Here is a 21,704-nt window from a genome sequence, read left to right on the forward strand (position 1 = left end):
AAAAAAATTGCAATTGCATCACACCGATTGAAAGTGACACCCTATTATGACTTTCCCCTCAGTCAGAAGAGAAGCCAAGTTAGACGGACCCAAAAGCTTGAGCACAGCCTATTAACAGATTTTTTGTTGCGCTCTCACAGTTAGATTTAGGTTTTACAAACAATATATTGATTAACAACCATTAGAAAGTTTTTGACTTTTTGTGATGAAATCTTCACAAGCACAATATCAAAAAATAAACGTATCCATTAACTTTTTTTATATTTAAAAGCTTTATTCAATCTTAAATTGTCTCATAAACTTGCCTGTAACAAATCGGTGTGCTACTACATTTTTGTCTGATAACAGCAACAGCTGCCAGGTAACATCAGCTCTTCATGTAGTGAATGTAAAGTTCAGTCCTAACAGGGGAAAAACACAAAACACAGGAAAGCAGTGACAGGTTTACAGTAGAAGACAAAAACAATAAAATCAGCTTATTATAAACTCCTACAATAAGCAGATAAGAGTCTTTTGGCACTTCAGGTAAGTTCGTTTCGTTTGAAAGACAGATTTCCGTTGTTTCAACAAAGACTTCAATCAATAAGATTTGTTTTTGTTATTTGAGTTTAAACCATTCATTCGTTGTGACTGTGCAGAGTATTCTACAAACATCTGTCGCTTTAATTTCCTATATACAAACTTTGTGTTGTGTTCAAATCATGGTCACAATGTTAGGAAAATAGTGCATGGAAAACTTTGGACAATTTTGACAAAACACTGTAAAGGAGTGAGTGTCGACCAAGTAACTTAGACCATAGCAACAAGACACCGGTCAGGACAGAAGCTATTTTTTGTTTGTTACCTAATAAAGATTTATGCGCAGGCTTTAGATGTAATGCTTAAGTTGTGGAAAATTAAATAAAATGACAAAACATATAATTTGGCATTTTTAAAACCTGAAATAACTGTTGCAATTGTGCTAAAAACACCCAATATCCACCATATTACAGACTGATGTGTCTATTTATCTTTTCTATATATTTAAGAATATCTCAATTTTCCAAACAAAAACAGGTTGATAATGTATGGAGAGAGAGAAAAAAATCAGTGCCTGGTTGTAGTGTTAAAATATTCACATTAGCTTGTATCAGAAAGAGATGATAAAATACCTGTGTGATGATGACAAAAATTTGTCAACTTTAGGTCTGGAGTGGTGGGGGGAAACAAAAGTAAAGGAAAAGAGACGCACAACACAAAGCATCCAGCAGAGGGAGCTCTAAGCCTAAACCTCTGCCTCACTGTGGAGACATCCTGCCCAGCAACTGCTCCTCGACTCCTCAGTGATGAAGCTGAGAGAACCCACTTGCCCTGACCTGAGGCTGCCGCTCACGGAGCAGCGTGAGCCAATCACGTGCTCAAGCCCACGCGGGGTGGGGCGGACGCACTGAGGCGGCGGCTGCTGCTGCTGCTGCAGACACAACAACGTCAGTGGGCAGAGTGGCTCCGGAGTAGGCGACCAGCAGAGGACTGGACGTCTGTGTGTGTCTGTGTTTATATTGACTATAAACAACCGGCAGCAGCTGATGTTCCGGCGTGACTAAGATGTGAAAAGAATCTGTGCCTCGCGCAAACACAACAACAGTGGACTAAGATTCTCCTGCTGTTACCTTTAACTGAGTCGCGTGCAATACAGTACATGCACCGCATACTGGACCAGGTTATACAATAGATTTAAGGCAACACTGAACAAAAGGCCTAATCCTACAGCATTTCTCTCTCTCTCTCTTCTCTGATGTCGGTTAAAAACACAAGAACATTTGTCATTTTGACCAAAATGCTTTTTTTTTACCCCTGCCTTACTACATTACGTTACTATGTTTTTACAACACTTTGGTAACAGAGTTTTTGGACAAGACTTTCTAAAATAAAGAACTACAGTTTCAGTGATTTTCTCGTGTCGCTAACCGGCTTTAAAAGTCACACATTTTGACTTTGAAAATGGCTCAATGCAACCCAATCACCAGGGACACCGGCTGCATTTTAGTACCGTCAGAATTTCTGGGCTCTTGTAAATGGATGTTGCATTGCAATTGACTGGTTAGAACTATTTACTGCAAGGTGGGTTCAGGGGGTCTGGCTCATCGGCAGGAGTTGTTTCTCCTGAATCGTTCAGCTTCATAATCTGTTTGCTTTCTAATGTGTCTTTAACATCAGTAACATCAGCCTGACGCTAAATTCTCATCCAGCATGAATATTTCCAACAATCACTCAAATGTACCTTTAAGAAAAAAAATAAAATAAAAATTAAAAAACCAGCAGGGGTGAAATTCTGCTGCTCACACCTACGAGCAGATTTGAAATTTCCCCGCCAGAATTACCAAAGCGCAGAGAGAGGAATCATCAAAACGTCTCCCTGCAGATCATCAGGTTCTTCTCAGCGTTAAAATAACAGAAGGGACGGAGAGAGTGACGGAGGTCCTCCAGCATCAGTCCGACTGTGCAAGTGGAGGCGGGGGTGAGTGTCGTGGAGACAGCGAGCGGTCACTGACATCAGAGGACGAAGAAGAGAATGAGGGTGACGATCAGGATGGCGACCAGCACGCCAATGGCACACCACTGCCTGCGACCTGAGACACGGCAGAAAAGAAGTTGACTTCATTAGAAAGAATAAAAAATAAAATTAAAAAAACACCAGCAGACAAAAACACAGATCTAAAGTGAACCTCTTCAAAAACTTCATTAAACAGCGAGAAACCAATGATTTACTCACTGCTGGTCATGTGGGACACCTTCTCCAGTTTCTTCAGGACAGAGTCCATGCGAGACGAGGTTTGGTCCATCTCATCTCCAAAATCTCCCAACATACTGAAGACAGAAGGAACATTGTGATTTTAATTTTATTTTACATTGTCAGACCACTAGGGGAAGTTTGAGTTTAAAATGAAAGTCAGGGAGATTGCTGACTAGAGACCTTTGCTCAAGTTCAAACAAGGCTTTCAGCAAACATGCTTATGCTTGTGTTTGTTTGTGTGTGTGTGTGTGTGCGTGCCTACTCACATAGACTGCTCGTCAAGCTCGTCTCCTATACGACCCGACATGTCCTTGAGAACTCTGATGCTGCCCGACACCAACTCCAGCTGCTCATCCTGATCCTGCATGATGAGCTGCACACAGACACAAGCTGTCCATCAAGATGAACGGACGGCGGAATCAATGAACGTGCAGTGAGTGTCATTCTTCTACTGAAACACGTCATTTAAAAAGGAAACCAGATTACTGTAATTTCACAAACTAATTACCATGCCTTATTTTTTCACTGCCCCATGGTGCGGACCAGGACCGCGCCTGTCGTCCCACTCCACTCTGACCCACAATTCCAAACCCTCTTCGTAAATGTCTTCAACAACCTCCCTCTGTTGGTACCTGCTGCTGCTCCTGCTGCTCCTGAATGTACCTAGAGTTCGCAGACACCAGATGGGCTTCAAGTCCCGTTGACCTGTCCTGAGCCGACGGGGGCAGCAGAGCCTAGAAAAGGCACAACGTGTGGTTAGGACAGACAAACTGTGGCTGATGGGTGAAAAGACAATTGAGACTGGTGCCATATTGACAAGGAGCAAACGACAATAAAGGTGACCAGACTAAAATGAACGACAGTGTTTCCGTCACTCCAACACATTCAGACCCCACTGACGTCCATGGAAAAAACTGCAGTTCTTTTTAGGGCTGGGCCAAGAATCCAATTTTGATTTCGATTACAATTTTGGCTTTGCACGATTATGAAAACAAGACAATTAAAATAAAACGATTTATCTTGCCAAAGGCCTTGCTCACATGTTGCCGTCATTCTGTCCTACACTGTAACTACATCCCCGACAAGTCACAAAATTATTTTTTTCCACTCTGTTTACATTTTTTTAAATCAGTTTAACGTTAAATATTACAGCAAGTTCAATAAATGGAAACTCTCAACTCAATGAATAATCATTTTGAATAATCCTGATTTCACTGTAAATAAAATAATGGGGATTTAATTTTTGCCATAAATGAGCAGCCCTGGTTCTTACTGAACTAAAACAAATTAAATTACAAATCAGTGCAAATCCTTAGTTTATTTATATCCTGCTTTCAATTGTAATTTTGACTCTGTCTTGTACACCTCAGGTCTACTGTAAGATGTAAGAGGAGCTCATCTGGAAACATGATGTCAGTTTTAAAAATGTATTACTGTAAAAGAAAAGAAAAAAAAACACTTCAACTTTCCACCAACCTGTCTGTTTTTCTTCTCTGCTTGAGCCACAACAGAAGGACTGGACAACTGATCCTTCATCTCCTGCACACAGATACACACAGACACACATGATTAACACCTCACCAAAACAATCGTCAGGAAAAAAAATGATCACCTTTAAAGTGACAGTCGGCGTCAACACCTGCATACATGTCATTTTCTACGGTGCAGCAAATCAATGAGTCATGAAAACCGTTTGTGTTTTGTCTCAAACATTGTGTTAGTCTCAGATGACTCCATTCCTTTGAGTCTATTTTAAGGATCACACCTTCACTCGTTTGTCTAGTGCAACTCACATTTTCCACCGCAGCAACAGTGGATCTTAAAAAACAAGCAGTCGAGTGATGTTCAATTCAAGGAGATTTCACAGCAACAGCCTGTTGTTTACTTTTGTAAAAAAAAAAATCTTTTAGTAAAAAGACCAATTTGTTTCATTTTGATTGTTCTACTCACTTTGACGATTATTAGTGTAAAAGATGGCTGTGTTTTGAAAATGATTGATGAAAAAAATAAAGACATCAACAGAAAGAAAAATGTAGAAATGTGTGATTTGTTTAAACTTTACACAAGATACATTGGAATGATTTGGAGTCATAACGTCATAATGAATATTCACAACATGTGAAAAGATTTTATGTAATAATTAGCACCTTCCGTGTTAAGGAAATGTACCTGGACGGCTTTTCTGGTTCGATCGACAAAGTCTCTTCTCTCCTGAAGTTCATTATCTCCAAGTCTGAACTTCCCTGGGTTTGATTCAACAATACCTGAGAAACAGTGAAGGATCAAACAGAACAGAGACAAGTCTACTTTGTTTCATAATCTTCAACTCATGACACTTTCACTAAGTGAAAGTATCAAGTGGAAAATGTGTAAAGCTGAAAACCTTTAATTTATTAAAAATACATTTTCCAAACATGGCTTTCATAATGATTCTATTATTATTTTGCAACATACTGTTGTCATTCATGACTCATGAGTTACAGCTCCCTGAGGTGATGAGCTATTAAACAAAAGGGCGCCATCATCCCCTCTGTGCTTGATTTTTTTTTAGTTTTTATTAGAATCATACTTCTTTGAAAGAAGTTATGAAATAATATGAAGACTGTGTTTTTATTCTTCTTTTAAGGATACTGATGGTCTCACTGAGATCCTCCAGGTCCCAGTCTATGGCTCTGAGACAATTCCGTAGCTCGTTGGCACTCCAGTCCAGTTCGTCCCGACTGACCTGAGGGGAAAAATTACTAACTATACATACGAACATACAGGATAAATAATCTACATGCAGTAGTATACATGCCGAAAGCAGTTACTTTTAACTCTAAAAAATGTTGTGGAGGATAGGCACTACGTCTATAATTACATGTGACAGACGTAAATTTATATGGAGTTGACAAAATACGTCTTCATGATATAATACATTTCTGTTTTGGAATCCAAGTTAAAACCTTAGATATCACTCCCTTTAAATATACCCTGGCAGGATATAAATATGCTCATGGATCATGTTCACGAGCCTCATAATTGTTACCAGGGCTCCAGAGTGCAACTACTAATTTATCCAAGTCATCTGACTCTGCTCGAATGAAAACATACATCTCTCTGTATGTTCTCCTGTGATCGAACTGAATCTCATGGTAGGATCATATTGCAACCTAAACCAATAAGAGTCAAAGCATGGACGGGTTTTTGTCTCTGATTGGCTGTGCTCCTGTTCACCAACAGTTTAATACGTTCAAACACTATTTTTAAAAAGTTAGTAATAAGTGTTAAAATCTGTTAAATGTAGGGCTGACTTTAAATTTCCTGTACCAGGTAGTGAGGTTGTTTTAGGGCTGACTTTAAATTTCCTGTACCAGATAGTGAGGTTGTTTGCAGTGCTTATTGCGAACAAACATTTGATCGTGATTGTGTTTCACCTTGAATAAATCAGTAGAACTGTAGCGAGTAAGGAATGTCAGCTGCCCTCACCTGTGTCCCATCTTGCAGTAGTTCCTCCCACCGGGTGTACAGACCATGGGCACGGGACAGGGCCTTCTGGACCTCCCTGGTCACAAGCAAAGAAAACACAACCATGCGTTAACTATGCTGCCTTAGGGGCTTCATTTTTCACACATGTCTGTTGAGTTTCAGCCGAAGCTATGCTGCTACGCCTATCGTTGAACCAAAAAAAACGAACACCAAGTGATTCAATACGTGTCGCATTCTGCAATCATTCACCCATATCGTCCTGTGTGGTTGTTTTTCTCGAGGACAACAACATAAACCCAGCGAATACCCGAGCACCTTCTGTATAGTCTCGAATCAAAACAAACTGGCTGTTAGCGAGTAAGCTAATTAGCCGAAAGTAGCCTCTGAGCTCACTTTCGTGGTAGATAGCAATTGAGCTTAGTTTTGACAGAGACAGACACATTGTTAGGTGTTAGCTGGTGACTAGTTTGATGTAACAACACGAGTGTGCATGAAGGAATGTTTAGTTTTAAGGTTTTCGTGTTTATTTCTTACCCCTTCACAACGAAGAACGGATCCTCCACCGACATGATGCCTACTTCCGCTTCCTTGCCTGCGCATGCGCACTAACCAAAAGAGCAATAAATAAAGTTTTAAATGAATAAAAATTAAAAAAAATCCACCATCTCAAAGAAATAAACGTAGAAGTTAAGAAAACATCGAAAATAAATGGTAAAATATAAAAGGAGAAATAAATAAATAAAAAGAAAAGAAAAGGACAAAAATAATGGCATAAATCATAGGAAATGGAAGAAAATCTGTTTTGTATGAATACGATCGTAAAATAACTCACAAGCAAACATCTGGGGAAAATTAGGTGCCATGGCAACAGTTATACAATCACCAATAAAGTTGACAGTAATTACAGCACAGCTGAGTTTACACAACAAATTGCCGGTGCTTTTAAAGCAAGTGTTTACAAAATCTAGAGTTTACCATTTCCTTTTGCATGGTCCTAAAACCTCCTGTGGACTTTTCTACAATGCACCTGATGTACTGATAAATATGGACTTACAGTAATGTCAGGATAGATAGAGTTACAGGAAACACTGGCCAGGATTGAGCACCTTCCTGTGTAAGCCTCAGCCTACAACAACAGAGTGTGATTTTGGTTTTTTTATAGTCCCTGTCATATTGCACCAGCACTGAAAAAGAAAAGCATTAACAGGCATAATAAAAACACAGTGCATACAAAGTAAGCAACAGTGAAAGTGGAAATTAAAAGAGCAAACCATCATCTAATAGTAAACCAAACAAATGAAAAAACTCACTTCTTATTGCCAGTGTAAATATTCACTTTAGACAAAATGCATTTTCTGTGAAGTAGGTCACTCCACTGTTTGTACTGTGGAGTGGAAAAGTTGGACTCCACCCAGTTAAAAATCTGGAGCATTTGGAGTTTGTGGTCTCCCGGCACAGAGCTGCCAGTGTTGTGCAAGAGAGCAGGGAAAAAAACAACGTGTTGTGCAAGAGAGCAGGGAAAAAAAACGACCTAAGACTTATAGAATATATGACCTCATGTCAGGAATGACATTAAAATAATGATGCCACTAAAACTTTGGCACGCAGCACATCACATCATTAACTGTGTTTTCACAAAGTGGTATACTGCAATATTGACATTATTTAATGTGGACATAATGCATTGAAGTGTGTACAGTAAACTGTGTGTTTGTAGGTAGAAGCCAAAATGCCCATTCAGCAAATCCTCCAGTGCTGCCTACATCATGTACTATTGTTCTTTCTTCACAGCTGCCCTTCCTGTACCGCCCATTTCTCCCACCCTGTCCTGTTCGGCTCCTTCCTGCCCTCATCCTGTCTCCTCCCTCCCCTCAGAGATCCCCTCCCCGCCCCCGCATTGCACTTCCTCCCACCCCTTCCTGTGAAAATTGCAGTTGCAGTTGTAAACTCCACTGAAGGCATCGTCACACTGACGGGGGCAGTTAGTTCACTTTTGATAAAGGATGACAACTTTGTCTCTTTTGATGTTTAATGTTAACACACAAGGTTTTATTTTGGTTGAGATTTTGCTCTGGTGTGTTTGTGCCTAAAAGCTTTAAGTTAAATTTGCGATTCAGTCATTTTAATGTATTAAGTTTGAATTATTTTCACCCACAAATATTTCCGTCTGATTGCTTCCAAGCAGAAGAAAACAAACATTAAAAGGAATCCACCCAGCCACACACGCTTCACCTGGCCAAAGAAAGTGATGGTGGAGATTGTTTTTATATCATGTCACGGATTAGTCTGGAGGAAATTCCTGCTTCTCCGCTTTTCACTATTGGACACGCCCATTAGGTGTGACATCACGCATGAGAAATGCCCCTACAGATTCTTAACTGAGTTCGAGTAAGGAAAAATTCCCTTCTGAAAACCCAGAGATGAAGACACCAGATACTTGTGCTGAGAGAGAGAGAGAGAGAGAGAGACATAGAGAGACACAGAGAGAGAGAGAGAGAGAGAGAGACAATACTGTCCAGTTTGACTAAACACACGTCGGCTTCAGTGGAAAACATTGAGTCATTTTAACACAGAGAGGTAGAGCAGGAAATTTTTTCAGCCTTTACACAAGGCACAGCAGAAGAACGAGGGCAACCACTGGTTAAAAATAACACTCTGCCCCAGACGCTTACGGTGCTTTTAAGGTGACCTAATTTCAAGATGACAGGTCAGGAGAGTCACACGGCTGCAATGAACAATTAAACTAATGATATAAAAAAGTTACACTGCGCGGAAGTACGTAGGTCAGGAGAGTCACACGGCTGCAATGTTTTGGAAATAGTTTATTAGAGAACAATTAAACTAATGATATAAAAATGTTCCACTGCGCGGAAGTTTGTATTACGAGAGTTTAATTCCATGGTGAAATGCAAATAGAGATCATCAAGTTGCATCTGTCAGAAAAAAAAAATTCCTTGGTGACACACATGCAATAATCCAACTAAATTAGAAAAAAAAGAATTAAAGTATGAGGTTGTGATATACTACAGTAAAACAGTAAAACTGATATTTGGTGGTGTGCAGTTGTACATTCATTACATGGTACATTATCAACATTTAGAGTATTTAAAATCTTGTAAAAAAATCTCATCAGGAAATATACAGTCATGAATATATATATATATGTATGAATATTTGCAGTGGAACAATAAAAAAATATAGAGAATTTCAAATTTTTAAAATTCATTGAGAGCCATCTATTTTGCATATTCTGCACCTTTCAGTTCAAACATTTGTTTTTAGCTTTTTGGTTTTAGACTTTCACTGTTTGCAATATAAATGTTTGGTATGTAGTTCAGTTGAAAACCATCACAACGGTGACCTCAGTTTGAAAACTTGTGAAGTGAAGCTGATGTCACCGAAGCATCATTACGGCCGCTGTTACGTGATGGTTTTACTGCCTCAAATTATATCGTACATGTCTGACTGAAGTAAGTGTATGTGATCACAACACGGAGCTACTATGACAACTGCATTTGTTTGTTACAGTCACCCAGCAACTGCAGCTGCTGTATGATTCTGCCCAGCTGTCAGGTATACACTGGGGCACTTGTTCAGAGTTTCCAAACTTCTCGTCTCCGACTTGACTTTTTCTATTCACCGTTATGCGCCGCACGCCGCCCTCCTTCAGCAAGAAGTACATTTGATTTAAGAGAAGCTTCGAGCTGCTTTCTTGGCAACAGATTCATGACAAAAAGAGAGGCCAACACATACTGTTGTAGGTTGGGTTGTCTCTTTTGTAGTCTACGTGCTGGAAATAATGAGCTCAATGTTGAAGGACTCCTGTTGGCCAGAAGAGAACTAACGGACAAAGAAAAGAGTTAACTTTATCAAGATGGGTTTTCAGGGGAAGTTACCGGAGGTGGAGCTGATCTGGCCTTGAGTCTTAAAAACCATAGCAGGTTATAAGAGGCTCATTGAGTGCATGGCAAATATAGGGTACAAAGAAGCATTTTTTCTTTTGTTTTTTTGCTGAGTAAATATTTTTCTTGATCATGTATAAAAGATGAATAGCATCGCTTTTTTTTTTTTGCTGAGTAAATATTTTTCTCGATCGTGTATAAAAGATGAATAGCATCAGTGAGCTACTATTGAGATGTACTGCATCTTAAATTCAGATGATTCCATGATTTAACGATGAATAAATGATTAAATCAGATTCTTCCATCCTTCTTTACTGCAGCTCCTTTTCTCTCCCTGTCTTACAGAGAAGGAGCAGCTTAGAGGGAGTAAAAAAACATTATCGAGGTATGGCCAACATGCTGTACGCCTCTGGGGCATTGGTAAAGCCCATCACAATCTCCAGTCTGGGCTTTTCTCCAGGGGCCGGGGAGATGGTGAAACGCTGGAGCACAGATGTGAAGAAAAGGAACAACTCCATTCTGGCCAAGTGCTCACCAACACACGCACGTTTACCTGGAGAGAGAAAGACAAGCAACAGGAGTGAAAGATTACATAAAGATACATTTGTCAGTTATAATCTGGGAAATCGTGTATTAACAAAAAATGTATAGGACAAACCAGCAGAGAATGGTAAGAAAGCGTCTCTCTTGCGAAAAGCGCCATCAGAATCCAGGAAGTGCTCAGGGCTGAAAGCGTGCGGATTCTCCCACTCACTTTCATCAAACAGTACGGATGACAGTATGGCAGATATTACTGTGCCCTGGGGGGAAAAAAACGAGACCTTTGCAGAGGTTGCATTGTTTTGTTTTTCTTTAACCTTGACTATTTGCATTACCTTAGGTATAAAGTATCCTCCCAGCATGCTGTCCTTACTGGCCATTTTGGGAAAACCTAAGGGAAGTATGTTCCCGTGCCTCTGTATCTCATGGATGACCGCGTCAGTGTACGGTAGGTTGGGTCTGTCGGCCATGGTGGGCAGACGAGATTGACCGATGACTGCGTCAATCTCCTCCTGGACCTTCTCTGTGGGACGTCAATCTCCTCCTGGACCTTCTCTGTTCAGCAGCAGGTTCAGGAAAGGTAAAGCTAGTGAAACCTGATTGAGTCTTAACTAAATTTACAATAGCTGTCAAAGAAAAAATGTAAGCAGTCCAAAATGTTTTTTGGTTTTGTTTGGGGTTTTTTGCACAATTTGCTCTAAGTTTCTATAAAACACCAATAGACGTTAGCTAAAAAGATTGCTAGAAGTTAGCTAGAAAATTCCCAAAGTAAGGTCCCTGAAACACACCTTGATAAAACTTACTAAACTTATGTCCTATGATTAACAGCGACACAAATAACCACTGGTAAAAACACACATGTACTGGACTGACTCTGTATCTCTGGGTAGTGCATCATGTAGAGAAGAGCCCAGCGTAAAGTGGTGGCAGTTGTTTCTGTCCCAGCTTCGACCATATCAAGGGTGCAGATCAACAGGGTTTCGATGTTAAAGCCAGCCGCAGGATCCCCTTTATTCTGAGAACATCAATAAATCGATTCAGTTCATCCCACTCCAGAGTCGCAAATGTACCACATTAAGCATTTGGCTTGTCTCAAAAGTCCGACCTTCTCAATCTCTGTCAGATAAACATCAATGTAATCTCGAGGTTCCTCTGGGTTCAAATCCTCCTGGTGCTTCTCTATCTGTTTCCTCAGGAAATTTTTGATCTCTCTGTAGTTGGAGAGAACCGTCTGGTGAGGCCCGGGGAAGTACTTTAGCAGGCCAGGGAAGGCATCGTACAGCTGTGGGTGACAGGGGAAAAAAGTACACGGTAGTACAGTTTTTTGAGGTACCGTGATGATGAATTAGCCGTTAATTACCTGAGCCCGAGCCGAGCCAGCGAGAAACACGGCTTGACTGTCCAACTCCAAAACTTTACGATAGATTTCATCGCTGTACTCAAACCGATGTCCGAAGACCACCGAGGCGATGATGTTGGACACAGCACTGGTTATAGTAGAATGTGGTTGGAAAGGTCTTCCTGGAAAAACAACTTCAGTTGAGCTCTTTTCAGCTTCTCATAAAAGCTTAAATTTGTTTTCCATTTTACTACTTGCCTTGTTCTTCTTTAAACGCCTCACAAAGACAATTACATTCCACTTGAATGGACTTTTCCATTGACCTCTGTCCTTCTCCAAAGTAGCGCAGGTGAATGTTGGTGAACTTCCTTTGTTTCTTCCACAGGTAACCGTTACTCAGTGATATGCCTTGAATACATAGAAATAGGAATTTTAGTTTGTTTGTGATGTAAACAGAATTCACCCAAAGACATCAACAGTAAGTGATCCACATCTTTGGCCCTCATAATTCTGACAACGTTGACCTTTCTAACATTTGTTGATTTTGATTTAAGGATTTCTTTTTTTTTTCTTTTTTTTTTACCAAGGCCCTGGTAGGTGTCGTGGAACAGAGGAATTATCGGTCGATCAGCAAAGCTGTCCAGCTGGTTGACCAGAGCTTCGCGGACCATCTTGTATCCCGAAATAAACACCATTCTCTGACTGCCTCTCCTCAAGCTGAACACAGGACCGTACTTCTCAGCCAGCTGCATTAGAAAAGCAAAATCTGAGTTGATTTCTGTCAAGACATTTCATCGTTTCTCCACGATTTACGGTTTCTGTTCAACTCACCTTCTGGATAGATTCGAAATCAACACCAGTGAAGACGTTTCCAAAAAACGGCAAAGCCAACGGTCCGGGGGGGGAGTCGCTGCGTCTCCAGTTTTTTATCACATCTGTCAAAAGTAACAGTGCAAAAGCCAACAGCAGCCAACCTGTGAAGTCCATACAGTCCAAAAGTGCTTGGAAAATCATAGTTTTATTTTTTAGAGGTCTTGCAGTTTTCCGAGGCTGTTTCAGACTTTGACATTAAGAGTGGAATACACAGAGAGAAAAAAAGAGTTCCTAAAAGGAAGGGTTATATAACAGTATCCCTGTGGGACCTTTGTGATAGAAGACAGGGTGGAGTCTAAGCAGCTCTCTGTTTGCATTGGGTTGCATTCACGCTAAGCTTTACGTGAAGATTTAAAAAAAGAACTAAGTTCCTAAGTCAAGATCAGGTCAAGCCACAAAATCTTAAAAACATAGAGGGAAGTGAAGGAATGGATCTGCTATCCAGCATACAGTGGACAGACGTCTGGAGTGCTTTGATTTTTCTGTGTGTTTTTCTGCTGTTGGTAAATACCAGGAAGCACAAAGTGCCGGCTAACTTTCCTCCTGGACCGCGGTCACTGCTTCTGATAGGTGACATTTTTCGCATCGAGCCTGCTAGACTTCACCTGCAGTTTGAGGAAGTAAGCTGTTCTTGTGTAACGTCTACATAGACCGTGTATGGCATACCAGACATGTCAGAAAGTTTAATCCATCTGTGGTAACTGCTGACGATTTACGGTTTCTGACCTCGTGACAGCACAAAAATAAAAAAAAAACAGCACAAAAATACATAACAAACGAAAAGAGGAACGATTATAACGTGTGCACAGAATGAGGGCTCGGTGGCAGTAAATAAAACTAGTTCTTCCAGTAAATCCAGTGGGAAGCTACAACCTACTGGACTGACTGTATTCACATGGAGTCACAAGAAACGTAACATAATGTGGAAAAATGATAGTGAGAGAGATTCTGAGATTCTGGTTATATTTCAAACCCATTTCTCAATGAAATGAAGCGGAGAAATGTAAAGACTAACCCTGTGTTATCTAAGCAGGTGAAAGGGCGCCTCCTACCACATGACAAACAAACCGAGAAAAACAATGACTTGCAAAATGTAACACTAGTGTACATGACAAAGTTTTCTTGTTAACCTGAACTACAAACTTTGTTCAGTTTTCACAGAAATACGGGAAAATATTCAGCATCAACGTCTTCGGCAGTAGAGTCGTGGTCATCAATGGCTACAAACACGTCAGGGAAGCCCTGGTCCAAAACGGGGAGGACTACGTAGATCGTCCCATCATACCGATGATCAACGATTTAACGGCCTACAAAGGTACGTAAACGTGTGATGCGTTCTGTGGTTGATTCTAAAGCATGACTGTCAAGTGCACTGTGTTAACGAGGTCACGGTTTTAAGGTCAGGTTACGTCTTGCGTTTGAGCAGGGATCGTTCAGTCCAGTGGTTTACCATGGAAGCAGCAGAGGAGATTCGCTCTTCAGACTCTGAAGAACCTCGGTCTGGGCAAGAAGACCCTGGAGCGCTCCATCCAGCAGGAGTGTCAGTATCTCACTGAGGCGTTTGCAGCTGAGCACGGTAATGAACTTCACCAAGACGCAAATGATGAACTCCTTCTCTCTGTGTGAGAGTGTTGCAGGACATTCTCCACTCGACATCACGGCATCATCTCTGCAGTTTCAACACGCCTACAGAAACACTCAGAAGAACTCCAAAAGCAGCTTACACCAACAGTGTAAAGACAACATACGGCCCGCAGACCATAATCGCACCGAGGGCCGTATATATCTGGTCGGACGGATTGATTTGTGAACATAATTCTATTATAACTTTACTTCTATTATTATTATTAGACTGTACAGACACCAAACAACAACTTATTATTATTAGACTGTACAGACACCAGAAGAAAGTTGTTATACTTTATCCATGACAACAGTGAATCGCAGGAACAATCAGAGCAATTAAATTAAACCAATAATATTTGACATGGCCCACATCTGGAGATTAGGTTACAGCCCATTTGTCAGGATACACGGCCCTCAAACTGAGTTTCTGCACTCGGTGTGACGATTTATTTTGTTGTTGTTTTTCTGTTTCCTTCTTGTCTTACAGGAAAGCCCTTGAACCCCCAGTCACTCATAAACTATGCTGTTTCTAACATCATCTGCTGCCTGGTTTTTGGTAACCGCTTCGAGTACACTGACAAGCAGTACCAGTCCATTCTCCAAGACTTTAATGAATTAATACTCCTGTTCGGGTCAGTGTGGGTGCAGGTGAGAATAAACTACTACATACTTTAATTTGGTGGACAATATCAGGTTTTAGAATAATTTTGTTATCGTTTCCTGGACTGCTGACGAGGACCTTTCCCTTCTGTTATGCCCTGCAGGTTTACAACACCTTCCCCTGGCTGGTGAAGAGACTACCTGGACCTCACCAGAGGATTTTCTCTTTGGAGTACAAACTCAGGGATTATATCACAAGCAGGGTCAAAGAGCATAAAGAAAACCTTGACCCCTCGTCCCCGAGAGACTACATCGACTATTTCCTCATAGAAATGGGAGAAGTGAGTGTTATTTGTAAAGCGGGGATTTTTTTTATTATTATTATTTTTTTAAATGTCATTTGTTGAGTCCATTTTTTTTTCACTCACAGAAAGAAGACCCGGATTCTGGATTAGAAATGGAGAATTTGTACTCGTGTGCTCTGGACCTGTTCTTTGCTGGAACTGAAACGACATCGACCACGTTACTGTGGGGACTGCTTTTCATGGTCAAAAACCCTCACATACAAGGTCTGTGTGTAGAGTCGGGTCGCCAAGACTGGGTTCTCCTGTTAAAACTGGGTCAGAGCAGCTGCACAGCACGGAATGTTTGTGCAGCTCTGACACTGAAGTAGGAGGCGGAGCTTAGCCTAACAGTGGTGACATACAAAGAGTGGCTCTGATTTTAGATATGACTTGATTTATATTGACTGATTAGGATGAAATTTATATAAACATCTTCTTATATGTTCATTTATTGCAGAGAAAGTCCAGGCTGAGATCGACGCCGTGATTGGTCAGTCCAGACAGCCCGCAATAAAAGACAGAGAGAACATGCCCTACACTGATGCAGTCATTCATGAGATCCAGAGGATGGGAGACATCTTGCCCTTGAACGTAGCCCACATGACAGTCAGGGACACCACGCTCGACAAATACACAATTCCAAAAGTACGGATTTTTAAAACTCTTCATTTAATCTGTTGTTTGTTAAATACTGGCTCCCTTTAACTGCACATGGGTTAATTTCTTTTTAATTACTTTTAGATCCAAACTAAACTGTAGAATACGCTGCGGTGACTACTGGTTACACTTAATTATTTCATTGTTTTCCCGATGGTTAAGGAGAAGGAATATAATTGGTTGTCAGTCTTTGCATAAAGCTCCATGTTGGACTGGTTGAACTTCTTCTGGGTTTATCCCAAAACTAGCGCACACACTGGGAGAAAATAAAAGAGGAGCAACGACCCTCACACCTGGTGGCAAAATACCATATTAATTTTTGTTTTTGTTTTTTATTTTTTGCTTAAGGGCACCTTCATAATTCCAACACTGCACTCTGTCTTATACGATGAGTCTATGTGGGAAACCCCTCATTCCTTCAACCCTGAACACTTCCTGAACCTGGATGGTTCACTGAGGAAGAGGGAGGCCTTTCTCCCCTTTTCAGCGGGTGAGTAAGAATTTGTTACTTTCTTTTTTTTTATTATTAAGTGAAGAAAAGAAGCGTCATCACACCTGATCGACGTGTCCTACCTCCTCAGGCAAACGTGTATGTCCTGGTGAGCAGCTGGCCAGGATGGAGTTGTTCCTCTTCTTCACCTCTCTCCTTCAGAGGTTCTCCTTCTCAGCACCTGCTGGAGAACAGCCCACGCTGGAGTTTACGTTGGGAGGAACTCATTCCCCAAAACCTTATCGCCTTCAAGCTGCAGAGAGATAAGGGTCTGAGGACTACAGTACGTTAGTGTTTACACATCGGAAAATGTATACATCGATTACTGGTGCAGCATAGAATGATTATATTAAATAAAGTATTTTAAATCGCAATTGCATTGTATCAATAGCCATAGCTGAAAATAGCTGAAAAAATCTATTTTTCTAAAATTCATATCAAATTCAGTAAAGAAGTGAATCAACATGTTATAAACACAAACAGTTTATTTTTTTAACTGTATTTTTTTTTATTTGTCTGCTATGTTTACAGACCGGTGCGCAGTTCACAGCTATTATTTTCAATCCTGTCATCCAATGAATTTATTTTTACGTTTTCTTGTCTGTAATTATTTATAATAATTATATAAGATATATAATAATTATAACATAATTAATATGTGAAAACTGAGGCCTACGTATCGCACATCTTGATGTTGCTGTGCTGAATGTAAAAAGATCTCTTGAACGTTTTATCTTCACAGCTACATATTCACTTAAAGTCTCAATAAAAATATTCTTATAAGAGAATAGAATTGTTTGTATTTACAGTGGAAACTGTGATCAGAGATGAAACAGAAAAATTCACCAGAGAATTCACCTCACAAAACCTGGAACTTAGACAAAAGTTCTTCCTGCAACACAGGACAGAACAGGCGTTAGTGCTACAGAACGATGATTCACAGATGTACCACAGATACTGACCCATTTTTAGACAATACAATGTTCCCTACTGTCCACATGTGCTGTCGCAGACCAGCAGTCAAAAAATGAAGAACATATGATGTCACAGTTCCTATTACAAAACCACATGTGGCCTCAGAAATTTAAACGAGGTCTAATCTACATTTCAAAAGGTCATGTTCTTTTGGGTCACGGCCCACCACCTGAGAAACTAAACTTACATATTGTCATTATGGTGTGGGGTTATAAGGTGAATTATGACACATCAGCATCTGGAAGTAGGTCATTTCTAAGGCTGAGAAGCCAGTGTTTATGCAGCAGAGCTAAAGCATGTACACACATACACACAGAGAGACACACACTTACCTCTAATTTGACCTTAGGCAGTGAGAGCGTAATGCTACATAACACTACGTCTCCATGGTGACCAGTCAGGCTCGGCCATGTTTGGATTTTCCCTTACTTTTACGACAGCTCCGTCATCAAGAGCACGAATAGAATGTAGGTTTGGAAATAAGCAGCACAGCTACTAGGAATACCAGAAATATCTGAAAAAATATATAAAACAAAAATAAGGATTTAAATAGTAAATTACATCTGAAAATAGTGGAGCTGCAATTGGAAAATAAGTACAATTTTAATCATGATTGGTGTTAACTAAAACAATTGTAAAGTATTGGAAAATAAGTACAATTTTAATCATCATTGGTGTTAACTAAAACAATTGTAAAAAAAAAACATAAATTACCGTAAATATAGCAAAAACAAAAAGCAGTGTTTGACTGAAAATATAATGGTATAATTTGGTTTAATAATATACCTGTATATAATCTTTTATTTCTATAGTCTATTATTTTTGTATAACTTTTTTTTACTTAGGTTTTAGACATTTCTTAATATTAACATTTAATAGTAATGTTGTGTAAACCCTATTTTCTGGATTACATTTTGCAATATTTTAAATAGATCTGGATCATTTTTCAGACTTTATATTATTAACTATTTGACATATTTTTTGGGGCCATAAAAAAAACAAAAACAAGCAGTTAGTATATTTCGGATACACCTTTAAAGTGGTTTAACAGTAGAATTTGCCATTGTTATGTAAGTCAGTCCACTTCACTGCCGACGGTGAACAGTGTATGAAGGTATTCATTACACCGTTTGTGTGTCACATGTCCCTGGTAACGTCACACAGGAGGGAAGACACAACAATGTTAAAGAGGTTTCCATGGTTTCAGCGGAGCAGGGAATCACCAGGTCCTCGTGTCACTGATAATGAGTGATCACTCAGAGTGTCGTTCACACTCTGAGTGTGATTCATACACAGATGTGGACTCTGATCAGAATGGTATCATTACTGTAGTTAATCACTGTAATTACTGTGGGAGTCGTCCAGTGCTGGGAACCTGTGTTTGTCTGACATCCAGCAAAACAGATTTCAACACAAGGAAACTTTTTTTTTTAATTTAAGAAAAATATTTGGTTTAACTTTTAAACTGGGTGAATATTTATTGCTGATTTTTTTAAAAAAATGAATCAGCGGTTGTGTTAGTATGACCTGCTGCGATTCATCTGTGAGGTCAATAAACATTAAACAAGCCGTGACAGGTCTGTGGGGAAACATCACATTTTTACGCCATGAACAAAAGGAGAAAGAAAAAAAAAACAAAACAAAAAATTAAATATTTTTGTGGCTCATCTTTGGACTCACAACTCAGCTATTTGTCCACGCCCATGTTGTCAGAACGTGGGTGATTTATTGACCATTAATCATTAGAACATTAAACGCCCATGTTGTCAGAACGTGGGTGATGTGTGTTTATTTGACCATTAATCATTAGAACATTAGGTCACATGAGTGAACATGGTTTCAAACCTCAAAATAAGAAATAAATTAAACAATAGTCCATATATATGTATAATATAAAACTATAAAAATCATAAGGGGTGATGCTACAATTAATCTGATTTTTGTCTTATTTTTCTTCTGCAAATGAATAACAGACTGGTGCAGTGCTGCGGCAGTGAAAAACATGCTAAGCTAACATCATTTATCATTTACCTAAATAGTCATTTCATGCTAATGTGTTTGTGTGGATTTTTATAACAATTATGGACATAATTTGTCAGCACTGACAGAAGGTGTACGGTTCTTCAGAACAGCAGGTTCTCTACTTTATAGTCGACTTGATTCTGGTGTGAATTTTTATACCAATCACCAGTCTCTAACTTAATTGGTTATATAATGTTACATAATCACTTTTGTTTAAAAAAGGAAAGAAAAAACACAAAAACAAACACCAACCGGGAAGCAATTGCGTCTTTAGAAGACAGGGTTTGTAAACAGTCGCAGGCGTTGGCTTGAAAAACCTACACGGAAGTGAAATAAATATTGCGTTTCCTACGTTCCTTAAACATATCACAACAGGGCAGTGGCGCTGACAGCTGTCTGCAGTTTGACCTCAGCTGTGCCGCTGCCTAGTAACCCCGTTTACACCGCTGACAGGTCCTTATATGGAGGCCGGATTAACACATCACCAAAGACGAAAAAAAAAAAAGTGGAGGCAGGGAGGGGGAGGGAGCAGGCTGCGGTTGCGCGCACACGTCATGGCTTTTCCACTGTGCGCGTCCCCACGGGGTTTTACAACCGGATAAACCATATATGGAAACTGAGAATGCGCAGTGTGTGTGTGTGTGTGTGTGTGAGTGAAAAAGATGAAGCAAAACATGAGACACGTTTCCTTCCACGTTAATTCCTCGAAGCGCCGCCTAGTTTCAGTATAGTGTAAACACAGTGACGTTAGTTCTTTTCTCACATTAGAACACATCACATCTATCTAACTATCTAAGACATTATGACAATATTTAAATTAATATTATAAATACATATTTAGTTCTATTGGAGAAAAGTTAAACGAAAAACTATAGAAAAAAATCAACCTTAATTAAATAACTTTGTTTCTCCAGACGCTGTTTATGGTCTGTTTCTGGATGAAAACATGATACAATTATTTTTATTTTTGCCAGGGTAGTTATATATATATATATATATATTTGTATGAGTTCGTTTATTTGTATCGTATTAATTGAGGGCGAAAACAGATTTAAATTTTTTTTTTAAACTGGATGATGTTCACTTTTTAACAAAAAAAAATGGTGCTTTTAAATCCCTTTATTGTGGTATCAACGCTGACACATAAACAAAAACGGAAGTGGCTGATCATACAGTAACTCCTCAGTAGAAAGTCTTAGTGAGTGATGGAACAACAGCCGCAGGACGAAGGTGTCAGAATCACATCACGATGGTGATTATGATGTGGATAATGATGAGAAAGCGCGTGCACGTGTGTCAGCGAGCGCGTGCGCGCGCTGGCGTGTGATTGTAGTAGTGGGTGTGGGCGGCGCCTGTTTGTCACTAACTAAGGAATGAACTCCACGTGACGTCACAGAGGAAATAAAAACGCGCTCTGCTCCACCACGGCTCTCATTTCTCTGCGTGAACGTCACGAGAGCCGAGCGGAACCTGTTCTCTGACTCCGGACTCAAGACCAGTCGGTCCATTTAACGCACAACCGCTAAATGTGCCAAAAGTACAGTGCGTAATTGCGCATAACTGAGGAACAATGAGTGCCACATCAACAGCCATGGAGGTGAACGCTGAGGCCAGACGGATCCTGGCGGTGTCCATTAGCAAACTGTACGCGTCCAGGACCCAAAGAGGCGGACTGAGGCTCCACCGGAGCCTCTTGGTCTCTCTGGTCATGCGGTCTGCCAGGGACATCTATCACGCCTCTCGGGAGAGCGAGGCCCCCGGGGCGCCGACACCACAGGAGCCCATGGACAGCAGCCCCAGCTCCGAGGAGCAGAAACAGTTGCCACCCCAGGAAGCCGAGCCCGCACAGACCGAGCCTCAGTGCGCACTGAGCCCTGCGCCGCAGACTGCCGTGGAGGCAGAGGAGTGCGCGTGTGACAGTGAAATCACAGAGGACAAAGAGAACATGAGCCCGGCGGCGAGGCAGTCCAGGAAACGCCGGAGTAAGGCGTCGGCGGCGCCCGACTTCCTTCCCAGCAAGAGGGCGAGGCTAGAGCCCGGAGAGGAGCGGTACGCGGCCCCGCTGGGCAGCTGTCGCGTCGGGGCCGCAGAAACC

The 21,704-nt window shown here is 40.5% G+C and overlaps 4 protein-coding genes across 4 annotated transcripts in view; 2 read left to right on the forward strand and 2 right to left on the reverse strand.

The window, feature by feature from the left end:
- Positions 1-252: 252 nt before the first annotated feature.
- On the reverse strand, positions 253-6,846 carry stx10 (syntaxin 10). Its single transcript, XM_008316234.3, has 9 exons — positions 6,776-6,846; positions 6,242-6,317; positions 5,405-5,498; positions 4,943-5,037; positions 4,250-4,312; positions 3,406-3,507; positions 3,040-3,146; positions 2,753-2,847; positions 253-2,609 (listed from the first exon to the last, which is right to left on the reverse strand). The coding sequence occupies exons 1-9, from the start codon at positions 6,808-6,810 to the stop codon at positions 2,533-2,535; spliced, it is 744 nt and encodes a 247-aa protein (XP_008314456.1). The 5' UTR covers positions 6,811-6,846; the 3' UTR covers positions 253-2,532.
- Positions 6,847-10,439: 3,593 nt separating this feature from the next.
- On the reverse strand, positions 10,440-13,120 carry LOC103383189 (cytochrome P450 2J2-like). The gene is made up of 9 exons (XM_017035401.2): positions 12,854-13,120; positions 12,606-12,768; positions 12,281-12,430; positions 12,044-12,204; positions 11,789-11,965; positions 11,557-11,698; positions 11,019-11,206; positions 10,802-10,943; positions 10,440-10,696 (listed from the first exon to the last, which is right to left on the reverse strand). Exons 1-9 carry the CDS (start codon positions 13,034-13,036, stop codon positions 10,521-10,523), a joined length of 1,482 nt encoding a protein of 493 aa, XP_016890890.1. The 5' UTR covers positions 13,037-13,120; the 3' UTR covers positions 10,440-10,520.
- Positions 13,121-13,284: 164 nt separating this feature from the next.
- LOC103383190 (cytochrome P450 2J2-like) lies at positions 13,285-17,397 on the forward strand. Its single transcript, XM_008316232.3, has 9 exons — positions 13,285-13,515; positions 14,048-14,210; positions 14,322-14,471; positions 15,009-15,169; positions 15,286-15,462; positions 15,552-15,690; positions 15,923-16,110; positions 16,471-16,612; positions 16,704-17,397. Exons 1-9 carry the CDS (start codon positions 13,324-13,326, stop codon positions 16,877-16,879), a joined length of 1,488 nt encoding a protein of 495 aa, XP_008314454.1. The 5' UTR covers positions 13,285-13,323; the 3' UTR covers positions 16,880-17,397.
- A 3,634-nt stretch (positions 17,398-21,031) lies between these two features.
- The window catches only part of ier2b (immediate early response 2b), a 952-nt gene continuing 279 nt past the window's right edge, over positions 21,032-21,704 (forward strand). Inside the window, exon 1 of the mRNA XM_008316237.2 lies at positions 21,032-21,703. Within this exon, the coding sequence (XP_008314459.1) occupies positions 21,180-21,703 (524 nt within the window). The 5' untranslated portion in view covers positions 21,032-21,179. The remainder of the gene's footprint in view (position 21,704) is intronic.

The sequence above is a fragment of the Cynoglossus semilaevis genome, chromosome 9 (genome assembly GCF_000523025.1).
Source record: "Cynoglossus semilaevis isolate Cse_v1.0 chromosome 9, Cse_v1.0, whole genome shotgun sequence".
NCBI lineage: Eukaryota > Metazoa > Chordata > Actinopteri > Pleuronectiformes > Cynoglossidae > Cynoglossus > Cynoglossus semilaevis.